General features: G+C 46.2%; 1 protein-coding gene across 1 annotated transcript in view; it reads right to left on the bottom strand.

Annotated features, from left to right (window-relative positions):
• LOC134910927 (uncharacterized) overlaps nt 1-14,649 on the bottom strand; it is a 455,362-nt gene that overhangs the window by 397,813 nt on the left and 42,900 nt on the right. The window contains exons 13-14 of the mRNA XM_063919317.1: nt 5,249-5,384; nt 698-835 (exon numbers count right to left, since the gene is read on the bottom strand). Coding sequence (XP_063775387.1) covers nt 698-835; nt 5,249-5,384 — 274 coding nt within the window. The remainder of the gene's footprint in view (nt 1-697; nt 836-5,248; nt 5,385-14,649) is intronic.

The raw sequence follows: 14,649 nt of genomic DNA, 5'->3' as shown, positions 1-14,649 counted from the left end.
TAAGCACATAATAAAAAAACTAGGCAAAATGAGTCTTTGACGAACACCTAAAACCAATAACTAGCAAGGAACTATATATAATTTCATTACTGTTATTCAGAAAGTTCCAAAAAATATTATGAAACATAATATTGCTGCAGTTTACTTATGACGTCATAAACTAAAGGTGCAGAGAAAATGAGCGATGTCGCTCATTTTCACCCTTTCTGAGCAACGTTGCTCATTTTCACCCTTCGTGAGCGACATTGCTAATTTTCTCGCCAAGTGTGTATGCCGCCGTCAACCAGCGATGCGCGGCCCAGCGGGTCATTAACGACCCTTGCTGTCGGCTGTGCAGGCAGCTCAATCTAGACTGTCCTCCAAGAGCTGCCTGCACGGCCTGGCCGCTGCGTAACGTCACTGAGCGATATGAACGTCATATCGCTCAGTCTGTATGCCCAGCCGCCTACCGCCCGGCCCGGGAGGGGGAAACAATAGGCGAAACATACAAACACAGAGCATGTCGTCTAGTGTGTACCCACCTTAAGACATTGGAACTAAGTACTCCCACCTACAGTTGCATGTAACAGTATTTTAAATATACATGTTTGAAAACTAGATGTTACACATAAAAGTATTACTTTTAGTCTACAGAACTCCAAATAATCAAACACACAAAAACTTTCAGTGTAGTTCCAGTGCTTGCAAAATGTTTTACCTTTGAAGAATGGAGAGGGCATCTTTGCAAGGCATTCGTCTCAGGAACAAAGCCTGTATGTATACAGAGATATACTTTTCTGTCTGCTGGTTCATCACTAAGAATTCTGAGTACCCCTCCTCATAGGGGTTGTGATCCCTATGGGATTAGAGACAAAATTACTTGATATAAAGCAACAATTAGGAATTGTATTTTTTTTTCAGTAATTAAGAATATTTGCCGAGCAGCAATCTTTACAGAACATTTGTTCAGTAGCAGTGCAAATTAATACTGGTTCAACAACAACATCACATGATATTCAAATAATGGTCTTTAAATTTGATTATGCTTTAAATGTAATATATAACATCCTTTAGCAGAATAAATAGAATAATAAGTAATGGAGCAAATTTTGTTCTAAAGTAGATAACAATGTGATCAACAGATTTGGTGACAAGCAGCGTCCAACATAAAATGCTCATTGTACTGTATATACAGTAACTCAGGCTCCATAGGGACAGTATTAGAGCAGAGTCATTCATTGTTAGAAAACTGCACACTTCTATTTTTGCCAAAGGGTACATATGTACAGAGCCGGCCATAGGCATAGGCAAACTAGGCAATTGCCTAAGGCATTTGGTATGCCTAGGAGCTTCAGCAGCTTCTGCTGATTAAAATGATATGCGGCATGCCTATATTCTGTGTGTAGCATTTCATATGCAAATACAGCCACAGTCGCACACAGTATATAGGCATGCTGCATATCATTTTAATCAGCAGAATCTGCTTGTGCATCCTAGCCACATATCAATGCAAATAAGATGCATTTTCATAAAAAAAAGGTGTGCCCGACGTTAGCATTGAGGTAAGATTTATGAGGACACATCTATATCCAAGCAGAGGCAGAGGTCACAGTGTTAGTGACAGTGTGAGTGCTGTGTGCATGTGAGTGGGTTGGTTGTGCAGTGGTGTTCGGAATATGTGTAAGGAGCATTATGTGTGTCATGTAAAGACATACTTGCCTACCCTCCCGGAATGGCCGGGAGGCTCCCAAAAATTGGGTGACCCTCCCGGCCCCCCGGAAGAGCAGGCAAGTCTCCCGATTACAGGGGTCCCCCCCTGTCCGGCTGCCCACTTAGCGAGTGAAGTGGGCGGTCCGGGCAGGCAATGACGCGATTCTTGTTGAATCGCGTCATGCAAGCCACGCCCCCTACTGTATAATTCCGGTAATTGCGGCATTACACAGTGGGGGCGTGGCTTGCATGACACGATCCATCAGCCACGCCCCATCCCTCCTCTGGCCCACCCCCGTGCCACATCTGCCCCGCCCCCGTGCCGCCTCCGGCCCGCCCCCCTCCTCACATCAGCTCACTGCCCGCCCCCCTGCTGAGCCGACTGGCTGCTCTCTCCCGGAGAGAGCAGCCCAAAGTCGGCAACTATGTGTAAAGATGCATTAATAATGTGCAACATATGTGTAAGGGGCACTATGTGTGTTATTATGTGTATAAGGGCATTAATAATGTGTGGCATATGCGTGACAGGGTACTACTGTATGTGTGTCATTATGTGTATAGGGGCACTAATAATGTGCAGCAAATGTGTAGGGGGCACTATGTGTGTCATTATGTGTATAAGGGTATTAATAATTTGCGGCATATGTGTAAGGGACATTATGAGTAAAAGGGCATTAATAAAGGTTGTCATAATGTGTAAAGGTGCATTATGTTTATAAGGACATTAATAAGGTGTCTCATATGTGTAAGGGGCATTACTGTGTGGAATTAGGTGTATAAATGCATTACTAATGTGTGGCATTATGTGTATAAGGTACTCTACTATGTGGCGTTGCATATAGAAAGGGCACTACTGTGTCATCTAATGTGAATAAAGAGCAATAGAGTGTGGTGTAATATGAATAAGGAGCAATTCAGTGTGATGTAATGTGAATTAGGGGTTCTCCTGTGAGGAGTAACGTTTATAAGGTAAAGTGATACTGCTGTGGGATGTAATATGAATTATGGACACTATCGCAAGATCAAATGTGAATAAAGTTGCAGTACTGTGTGGCGTAATTGGAATTGAGGTTACTATTGTGTGGCCATGCCCCTTCCCAGCAAAAACACACCCCTTTTTGGGCTGTGCGCCAAATGTGCGAATTGTTTCTATTTAAAATATAGGGGGTACAAACACCAAAATAAGGACTGCTATAGGTGAAGGGTGATGGTGCTGGGAAAGAGGTGCAAAGTCAGAGGCGGAACCAGCGGTGGTGCTAGGGGGCACCAGCCAAAATTTTGCCTAAGGCATCATATTGGTTAGGTCCGGCTCTGCATATGTATATACAGTATGAGGTGACAGATACATTTTACTAGTATATAGTAAGGCAGAATGGCATGCCCTGAGACAGACATGCTCACTTAGTAGGTGTCAGATCTCTGAGGTAATGACATGACTGACACTGGTGGTAGGGGTCAGAGGTCAGGCCAACTGCAATTAACTGTAATGTGGCTGTTACTTAGTAACTGTGTTTTTGGTTACTCATTTCCTTAGCAACAATCTGCAGACACAGTGTAAGATGGGGAACATCCAGGAGACATTTTTCAGAAAAGCTTAGTGAAACTGTATGGCCGCCTAACAGCCTACACAACAATGGCGTGTCACTGTTGGTTGGACATAATTGAAATTTTTCGGGTGAATTTTGCATGCTTGTGACCCAGCAAATGACAGTTCCAAAATACTGGTAGTAATTATATACAGTACATATATTTATTGCATTCTATCACATATGATAGCTACATTGTTATCTGCTTTTGAAGGGAATTTGCTACCTGAGTCCCTGTATGAAGCAGTAAAGGGTGTGTTATACACAGCCTGGGACCAGAGTATTCAGTGGATAACTGACATCCAGAAAATGTCAGCAGAGGGTGCTCTGTATACTTCATTTTACTTTGACTGATAATTGAGCCACATGCCACCTTAATTGATTCTGTATCTGAGGATAAAAATGAGCCATAAAAACATAATTTAATGCTACTCCGATAATCTGGGAAGAAAAACCCAACAAATTATGACAGCATGGTAGTGACTGGACCCTATTTATAGTACAGTGTCAAACAAATCAACGGAATATGTTCCCGAATTTCTTCGCAGGTTAATTTCAAAGGTCTTCCAATACTATCAGACTAAAATGTAAAGCAAGACAATTGATAGAGGTATATTTACTAAGCTGCAAATTTACTGGCAGTTGCAAACTGAGGGACATCGTCAGCAGTTTTTCAACTTCATAATACAGCATTTACTAATAATCAATTTGACTGTTATTTGAAAACTGCAGCTGTTGATATAATTTCTAAGGCCAGGTACACACTAGAACAATGTGTACCTGGATGATATGACGGCCACAATGTGGTGAAGGTCGATCCCGCGTTACGTCCTTCATTGCACTGCATGGCGCCGCATGCGATATTGTCTAGATGACCATGCAGCATGGCGACCAAAAGATACCGTATACGACTGCTGGAGTGATCAGATTGGGCATACAAACGAAACTAACTTGCCGATATGTCATTCCGTTTCAGACGGAAATGGCAAATAGGGCTTAGATCATTCAGTGTGTACCTGGCCTATGTCTCTTTCTTGTCCCAATCAATAAATAGATGTAAATCCGCCACTGTTTGCAAGTATTTTATGTGCAGGCTCCTATATAAAATTTTATTTGAAAAAATTGTACATTTTAGAAAAAAATATATGGTATGGGGACCCCTCCCCCCACTTAGTAGCTGACCCTAGACTTTAAAGTCTAGGCTCGTAGTGGACAAAGCATGGGGTCCCATCTTCTTAAGATTTTTCACTAACAGCAGTAGGCTGGTGGAACTATAGAGGTGAGACCCATAATGTATGGGGGATTATCACCCATAATTTCACCAGCTCCAGGCCAGTTAGCACCAGGGATGGTTTCCCCCAGGAGAGTTGGGCCGACAAAACAAATGTGCATGTTCCTCCACTCCTGGGTACAATTAGCCCTAGTCTCTGCCAGCTGTAGTGCACATATAAAGTAAATGTTAACAATGGCCACATCTTATTTCATAACATATTTATTAAAATCATCCAGATCCCTCGTTTACCCATTAATTGTTTACATAACCCTAAAAGGTAGGTCATTCTCAGATCATGTCGGCATCCATGGATACTTAGCAAGACGACAACAATTATGCAATTTCTCTTTCCAGGAGCCCAATGCTACTGAGAGGTCACTTACGGACACTGTCATAAGAGCGCATGGGGCCTCTCTAATTGGTCAGAGCTGGGGGAGCTTTCAGTAGTGTCTGGCTACTATTTCAAGCACTGTATGTATGAGGACTTACAGTATATCTAGATTAATATATTTACACATGACACAGATTGATATACCATTATATTTATTATGTTGCGTTCGGAACAGAGCATTTGTCAAAATAGCCATATCTTTTAACAAAATTCCATTCTTTAGTATGGTACATTAATTCAAATGATATGGTGTAAGATGCATGCACACATACTGTATCAGTGTAATCAACATACGTAACAGTGACTCACCTTCTCTCTGTGTCCAGTAATATATCTGTGTCTATATACTGAGCCAGCAGTTCAACCATCTGCTCCAGTTTTTCCAACAGAATAGAGGACAATGTACACATGTCATCATCTATGTCTTCTCTGTTATACAAGTTCGCTACAAACAGACCAACATTTTAACAGATATTTTTTTTCACATTTTCATTACAAGATTTTATTCCATTAACATGTTATGTTTCCAAAGAATGTTCTGTAATTTATCTAGTGGCATTTGCAAAATAAAAGCTATAATAGTAGCCACAGCACCTTTTCCTCATGCCTACCTGCAGTGTCGGACTGGGGCATGAAAGACCCACCGGGGAAATACAGTAGTAGGGGCCCATGTTAAGGGGTGTGGCCAGCCACCAGAAGGGGTGTGGCCAGCCCCATAGAGGCTTGGCTAACCATTAGAGAGTATGTGGTCTGGGCTCCTAAATATATAAAGTAAATACTGATAGTGCATGCATGATAATGTACTAGATTAATAACAGCAATGCACTGTAGAAAATACACCATAGTCCTGGGCAACATAATGTATAATGTATAACTTAATTGCACAGTTTGGAGCCTGATCCCTAGAGTAGCAGGTGGGCCCCCAGGTAGTGGGGCCCCCCGGGGGTTCCCTCTGTACCCCTGTGGGCCACATCAACACTGACTACCTGTTGTACTGTTATAATAAATGCCCCTTCATTCCCAAAATAGGCCCTCATTCCAAGTTGATCGCACGTAGCAACTTTTTGCTGCTCGTGCGATCAACTTGACGCCGCCTATAGGGGAGTGTATTTTAGCATAGCAGGACTGCGAACGCTTGTGCAGCCCTGCTCTGCTAAAAATGTTTCCTGCAAAACAAGACCAGGGTCAGACCTACTTACCCTGTGCGACGGATCCTGCGACGAAGGTCCCGGGATTGACGTCAGCCATCCGCCCTCCAAATGCCTGGATCCGCCTGTGTTCACCTCACCACGCCTTGAAAACGGTCAGTTGACGCTCCGGAACGCCTCCCGCCTGTTAGTCTTCATGCGATCGCTGCTGCGATCACTTTCTGCGCTGGCGGCGTCGCTGCCCGGTGACGACCGCCGCCAGGCAATGACACGCGTGCGCATTGTGGGCGTCGCACAGCCGCAGTCCCGACCCGTTCGCACCGCAGTGAAGAACCGCTGCGTGCGAACGGGTCGGAATGACCTCCAAAGACACATTTACAATTGTTCTATGTCATGCTTTTATTTTTACTACAAGCATACAAAACAAGAAACTACTCAAAACAAAATGTAGAGATGCAGGGGCCTGAGGGATTTGGAAAGGTAGGACCGTGAAACAATGATTTATAAAACCAATTCAAAAAGAAGAAACACTAAATGTAACAGTATTATCTCTCTCAACTCTATGAAAACAATGAGCTGAGGGAGGCAGAACACGGCGCTCATTCACACTTGCTTAAAGGAACATGGATTTACACTTAATCCAGGTTTTCTAATTGTCCATGAAGTACTTTATATGTGAATGGTTGGATGAGCATAATAAACTTTATACACATTTTACAAATCAATAATGGTAAGCACCTATGGCCAACTTTCACAAGGATGCATGTTATAAACCCAGCTGTGTACATTATATGCATTGATAGGGGAACTCTTTAACAAATATACATGGTTTCCAAAATGCATACTCACAAAATACATGCTCATGTCAAAGGACTCAATGACAATCAGTGACATAACTAATACCTTGTGGGCCCCACAGCAGCATTTTTAGGCACCCAATGCTTCTAGAAAGGCACTTCTCATTGCAGTGCTCCATCAGAGTGGGCATGCCCATTTCTCTGACGTCCTAAGTGGATGCTGGGACTCCGTAAGGACCATGGGGAATAGCGGCTCCGCAGGAGACTGGGCACAACTAAAAGAAAGCTTTTGGTCTAACTGGTGTGCACTGGCTCCTCCCTCTATGACCCTCCTCCAGACTTCAGTTAGAATCTTGTGCCCGGCTGAGCTGGATGCACACTAGGGGCTCTCCTGAGCTCCTAGAAAAGAAAGTATATTTTAGGTTTTTTATTTTCAGTGAGATCTGCTGGCAACAGACTCACTGCTACGAGGGACTAAGGGGAGAAGAAGCGAACCTACCTGCTTGCAGCTAGCTTGGGCTTCTTAGGCTACTGGACACCATTAGCTCCAGAGGGATCGAACATCAATCGTCCGGTCCCGGAGCCGCGCCGCCGTCCCCCTTACAGAGCCAGAAGCATGAAGATGGTCCTGAAAATCGGCGGCAGAAGACTTCGGTCTTCAACAAGGTAGCGCACAGCACTGCAGCTGTGCGCCATTGCTCCTCATGCACACCTCACACTCCGGTCACTGATGGGTGCAGGGCGCTGGGAGGGGGCGCCCTGAGCAGCAATATTAATACCTTGGCTGGCAAATAATCACAATATATAGTCCCAGAGGCTATATATGTGATAAATACCCCTGCCAGAATCCATAAAAAAGCGGGAGAAAAGTCAGCCGAAAAAGGGGCGGGGCTATCTCCCTCAGCACACTGGCGCCATTTTTCCCTCACAGCTCCGCTGGAAGGATCGCTCCCAGGCTCTCCCCTGCAGTTTTCAAGCTAACCTCAGATGGCAGACACAGATGTCGACACGGATACTGACTCCAGTGTCGACGACGATGAGACTAATGTAACTTCCAATAGGGCCACACGTTACATGATTGAGGCAATGAAAAATGTGTTGCACATTTCTGATGTTACCCCAGGTACCACAAAAAAGGGTATTATGTTTGGAGAGAAAAAACTACCAGTGGTTTTTCCTCCATCTGAGGAATTAAATGAAGTGTGTGAAGAAGCGTGGGCTTCACCCGATAAGAAACTGGTAATTTCTAAAAGGTTACTAATGACGTACCCTTTCCCGCCAGAGGATAGGTCACGTTGGGAAACATCCCCTAGGGTGGATAAAGCGCTCACACGCTTGTCAAAGAAGGTGGCACTACCGTCTCCGGATACGGCCGCCCTAAAGGAACCTGCTGATAGAAAGCAGGAGGCTATCCTGAAGTCTGTATATACACACACAGGTATTATACTGAGACCAGCTATTGCTTCAGCATGGATGTGCAGTGCAGCAGCTGCGTGGTCAGATTCCCTGTCGGAAAATATTGATACCCTAGACAGGGACACTATATTGCTAACCGTAGAGCATATTAAAGATGCAGTCTTATACATGAGAGATGCACAGAGGGATATTTGCCGGCTGGCATCTAAAATAAGTGCAATGTCCATTTCTGCCAGGAGAGGGTTATAGACTCGGCAGTGGACAGGTGATGCAGATTCTAAAAGGCACATGGAAGTTTTGCCTTATAAGGGTGAGGAGTTGTTCGGGGATGGTCTCTCGGACCTCGTTTCCACAGCAACAGCTGGGAAGTCTGCATTTTTACCCCATGTTCCCTCACAGCCAAAGAAAGCACCGTATTATCAGGTACAGTCCTTTCGGCCCCATAAGGGCAAGCGGGTTAAAGGCGCGTCCTTTCTGCCCAGAGGCAGAGGTAGTGTCACAACTGAGGGCCTGAGCTGACGGGAGGCAGCCTCAGTTGTAGGGCTGAGATGTAACGGAACCTGGGAGGTTGTATCAGACCCCTAGACATGTAAGTAACATGTAGAATAACTGCCCGAAGGCGTGACCACGACAACCAGGATAAAAGTCAATGATGTTTATTATGACAAACTCCGTAACACAGCAGCAGTAAAAGGAAACATAAAAGTCAACAGAGGATAAATACAATTCCTGGGTACTACAGGGTGGCAAGGGCCACAGGCACTGGTAGTGTGAGACAGTTCTTATAATCTTCTAGTTGGAAAGTCCTTACCAGGCCTGACTGTAGCAATGGAGAGAACCCAGGATCGTACCAGCCGGTGTTCCAGGAAAGGCTGGGCTGCTGAAGATAAAACGGCTGCTGTGGATACTGGCTGGAACCAGACTGTTGTTGATACGGAGTGGATACTGGCTGGGACCAGTTAAATAATAAACGAACTTGAGAGCGATGAAATAATAATGAAGTTTGGAGTTTGAGAGCGGTGAAATAATAATACCGGTGGAGAGTGGTAAACTGCAGAAAAGGACACCGGCCCTTTAAGAGAATCTGTACACTGCTGGAAGCTGGGCTGGAAGCAGGTGATTGTTTGAGAGCAGTGAAATAATAATACCGGTGGAGAGTGGTAAACTGCAGAAAGGACACCGGCCCTTTAAGAGAAGCTGTACACTGCTGGAAGCTGGGCTGGAAGCAGGTGATTGTTGTAGCTGGAAACAGGTGAGTCCAGAATGGATCGGAGAGTCAGGCTACACCGCAGATGGAATGCTGGTGCGGGTCTCTATAGCAGAAGTCTGGAGACAGGAGCTGGAACCTGGAAGACAACCACAGGAGAGAGACAAACTGGAACTAGGTTAGACAACCAAAGCACTGACGCCTTCCTTGCTCAGGCACAGCTTACTTATACCTGCAGCAAGGAAGGGGTTGGCTAGGCAATTATGCAAATCAACAATACAGACAGCAGATTGGTGGAAATGATCAGATGACAAAATCCAAGATGGCTGAGCCCATGCAGACACTTGGAGGGAAGTTTGGTTTGTAATCCATGTGAGAATTGAAACAGTAATGGCGACGCCGGCCACAGGAGACAGGAGACGCCAGACTGACAAGCGCACATTTAACCACGCGGGCACAGCGGAGGCCGCGGCTGATGAAATCACCACTCTGACATTCTGCATGTGGAAACTCAGGAACAGCGGGATCCGGTCCTGGAACGCTGAGCCAGCCTTAGGAGGCATCTGAAGGGTAAGTAATGGCGTCCAGATACCCGGATCGTGACAGCACCCCCCCCTTTAGGAGTGGCCCCAGGACACTTCTTAGGCTTTAAAGGAAACTTTGCGTGGAAATTTCGGACCAAGGCAGGAGCATGGACGTCTGAAGCATTGGTCCAAGAGCGTTCTTCAGGACCATAGCCCTTCCAGTCAATGAGGTATTGTAACTGACCGTAACGGAAACGTGAGTCCAAAATCTTGGCCACCTCGTACTCGACTCCCCGTTGAGTCTGAACTTTGGGAGCTGGAGGAAGTGCGGAATGAAACCGATTCAGGATCAGCGGTTTCAACAAAGAAACATGAAATGTCCTGGGTATTTTTAAGAAGGATGGTAACTGTAACCTGTAGGCAACAGGATTGATGACTTGTTCAATCTTGAAGGGTCCGATGTAGCGAGGTGCAAATTTCATGCTGGGAACTCTCAACCTCAAATTCTTCGTAGACAGCCACACACGATCACCCACCTTGAGAGCAGGAACCGCTCTACGCGTCTTATCGGCAAACTTCTTATACCTGAATGAGGCTTTAAGCAGGGCTGCGCGGACGTTCCTCCAGTTATTTGAAAACTGACGCAAGGTGACATCCACTGCTGGAACAGAAGTTGCGGGAAGCGGTTGGAATTCTGGGACTTTAGGGTGGAATCCATAATTAATGAAGAATGGTGTAGAAGAAGATGAGGAATGGTATTGATTGTTGTGGCTGAACTCGGCCCAAGGAAGGAGTTGAACCCAGTCATCTTGAGAGGAAGACACATATATACGGAGGAAGGCCTCCAAGTCCTGATTCACCCTCTCGGTTTGACCATTAGTCTGAGGATGGTAAGCCGTGGAAAACTTTAACTTGACTTGGAGGGCTTGACACAAACTTCGCCAAAATTTGGCTACAAATTGTACTCCACGATCCGAGATGATCTCTTCAGGAAGACCGTGAAGTCAAAAGATCTCTTGTATAAACACTTGAGCCAACTTGGAAGCTGACGGAAGACCGGTGAGAGGGATGAAATGTGCCATCTTGGTGAACCGGTCAACTACCACCCAGATGGTATTAAACTTGTTGCAGATAGGTAGATCGGAAACAAAGTCCATCGACAAATGGGTCCAAGGTCGACGGGGAACAGATAATGGAACCAGTTGCCCCGCAGGCGACTGGCGGGAGACTTTGTGTTGGGCACACTTTGGGCAGGAGGCAATAAATTCCATAACGTCCTTCTTCAGAGTTGGCCACCAGTAGGACCTAGAAATAAATTCAAGGGTTTTCTGAATGCCTGTATGTCCAGCAAAACGGGAAGCATGGGCCCAATGCATGAGCTTCTTCCTTAGAACTGGCTTAACAAAACTTTTCACTGGTGGAGGCGTAGAGTCCATCCCTACCGTGGAGAATGCCAACGGATTAATAATAGGATGCTTGTCTGCAGACTCGGACTCATTTTCTTGCTCCCATGAGCGGGAAAGGGCATCGGCCTTACGATTCTGAGAACCCGGACAGAACTGGAGTTTAAAGTCAAACCTGGAGAAGAAAAGTGCCCATCTGGCCTGACGAGGATTCAGACATTGTGCGCCTTTGAGATATAAAAGATTTTTGTGGTCGGTAAGTATGGTGATTGAGTGGGAAGCTCACTCCAACAGGTATCTCCACTCCTCCAGAGCGAGCTTGATGGCTAGCAACTCCTGATCGCCAATGGCATAGTTGCGCTCAGCTGGGGAGAACTTCCGGGAGAAGAAACTGCAAGGATGTAGATGTCCATCTTTGGCCCTCTGGGATAACACTGCTCCTACTCCAACGGAGGAGGCATCTACCTCTAAGATAAAAGGAGAGTCGGTGTCGGGCTGTTTCAGAACTGGTGCAGAGATGAACCGTTGCTTCAGAAGGTGAAAGGCCTGTGTAGCTTCCTCGGACCACTTGGACGGATTAGCACCTTTCTTGGTTAATGCAGTGATAGGCGCCACAATGGTGGAAAAGTCTCGTATAAATTTTCTATAATAATTGGCGAACCCTAAGAACCTCTGGACCCCTTTGAGGCTTAAGGGTATAGGCCAATTCTGGATTGCTTGGAGTTTCTCAGGATCCATCTCTAGTCCGGAACCGGACACAATGTAACCTAGAAACGGAATGGTTTTAACTTCAAACACACACTTCTCCAATTTACAATAGAGGTGATTGACACGGAGACGGGAAAGAACCTCTTTTACCCAGAAACGATGATCTTCGAGATTATTAGCAAAGATGAGGATATCGTCTAGATAAACCACGACATGGCGGTACAAGATGTCCCTGAAAATCTCATTCACGAAGTGCTGGAAGACTGCTGGAGCGTTGCTCAATCCGAAGGGCATGACGAGGTACTCATAATGTCCGTCACGGGTGTTAAAGGCGGTCTTCCACTCGTCACCCTCACGGATTCGGATGAGATTGTAGGCACCCCTCAAGTCCAGCTTTGTGAAAATGGTTGCACCACTAACTCTATCAAAGAGCTCGGTAATCAGGGGTAAAGGGTATCGGTTCTTGACGGTAATGTGGTTCAGACCTCTGTAGTCGATGCACGGACGCAGACCACCGTCTTTCTTCTTAACGAAGAAGAAGCCTGCGCCGGCTGGAGAAGAAGATGGTCGGATGAAACCCTTCGCCAGGTTCTCTTTGATGTACTCTTCCATGGAGTGTGTCTCAGGCAGAGACAACGGATAAGTTCGGCCTCGCGGTGGAACCTTCCCTGGAATGAGGTCGATTGGGCAGTCCCATTCTCTATGAGGAGGAAGGATATCAGCAGAGGCTTTACTGAACACGTCCGTGAAGTCTTGATATGGAGGAGGCGGAACATCAGATGACCTGGGGAAGGAAGAACAAACAGGAAGAACTTTGGCTAAACAAGTCTCAGCACAGGAGGGACCCCATGCCAGTATTTGCGTAGTCGTCCAGTCAATTGATGGGTTGTGGAGACGGAGCCATGGAAGGCCTAAAACCACTGGATGTGTGGCTCTTGGAATCACTAAAAAAGAAATATACTCAGAATGAAGAACTCCCACTCTCAGACGAACTGGAAGAGTCCTTAAGGAAATGACTGCGTCAAAAATCTTGCTGCCATCCACGGCAGTCAAAGAGATGGACGAGGACAGTCTCTCGGTGGGTAGGGACCACCGTTTAACATAAGCTTCGGTTATGAAATTCCCAGCTGCTCCGGAATCAAGGAGGGCAATGACGTTCCTGTAACGTTGAGCAATTTGGAGCGACACTGGGAGGTTACAGTCATGAGGAGATGGAGAGGAGATCATTACTCCTAGCCGGCCCTCTCCTTGGCGAGCTAGGATCTGGAGTTTCCCGGACGTTTGGGACAGGCATTGATAGTGTGCGACGGAGCTGCACAGTAGAGACAGAGAGACTCAGAGAGACGTCTTCGGCGCTCAGCGGGAGATAGACGGGAACGACTAATTTGCATAGGCTCATCCTTGGATGGAGATGGTTGACGAGGAGGAGGAGCAGAAGATTTAGGAGTAGATGATCTTCCTCGCTCGGTTGCTCTCTCTCTGAAACGTAGATCAACCTTCGTGCAAAGAGAAATTAGCTCATCCAACTTAGGGGGCAAGTCTCTGGTAGCTAACTCATCCTTGATGCGTTCTGATAAGCCATGCGAGAATGCAGCATACATGGCCTCGTCGTTCCATGCCAGTTCGGATGCCAGGATTTTAAACTGTATAAGATACTGTCCCACAGTACGTGTTCCCTGGCGTAAACGGAGAATCTCAGATGAAGCAGATGTTATCCGGCCTGGCTCGTCGAAGATGCGCCTGAATGTAGCTACAAAGTCAGTATAGGAGAATAGCAGGGGATCAGACTTCTCCCATAAAGGTGATGCCCAGTCAAGGGCTGAGCCACTGAGAAGGGAGATGATATAGGCAATTTTGGTACGGTCACTGAAGAAATTGCCAGGTAGAAGCTCAAAGTGGATTTCACATTGATTGAGAAATCCCCTGCAGAACCTTGGAGATCCATCAAATTTTGCTGGCGTTGGAAGATGAAGATGTGGACTGGAAATGGGTAAGGTGGGTGGGGTTACAGCTGGTGTCACTGTAGTGGACGCACCGGGCGTGCCAGGTCCACGGAGGGTCGTTTGAATCCCATCCAGCCGTGTAGAGAGATCCTGGAGACAGCGGATGATGTGGCCCTGTGCAGCCTCCTGATGTTCAAGTCGGGCTGCCAGTTCTTGCATCGGCCCGGCCGCTTGATCCTGGTCTCCGGCTGGATTCATTAGGTCAGTGCTTACTGTCACAACTGAGGGCCTGAGCTGACGGGAGGCAGCCTCAGTTGTAGGGCTGAGATGTAACGGAACCTGGGAGGTTGTATCAGACCCCTAGACATGTAAGTAACATGTAGAATAACTGCCCGAAGGCGTGACCACGACAACCAGGATAAAAGTCAATGATGTTTATTATGACAAACTCCGTAACACAGCAGCAGTAAAAGGAAACATAAAAGTCAACAGAGGATAAATACAATTCCTGGGTACTACAGGGTGGCAAGGGCCACAGGCACTGGTAGTGTGAGACAGTTCTTA

Source organism: Pseudophryne corroboree, chromosome 4 (assembly GCF_028390025.1).
Source record: "Pseudophryne corroboree isolate aPseCor3 chromosome 4, aPseCor3.hap2, whole genome shotgun sequence".
Lineage (NCBI taxonomy): Eukaryota > Metazoa > Chordata > Amphibia > Anura > Myobatrachidae > Pseudophryne > Pseudophryne corroboree.
The sequence above is the reverse complement of the archived record's forward strand: the minus strand, read 5'-3'. Positions and strand labels throughout refer to the sequence as shown.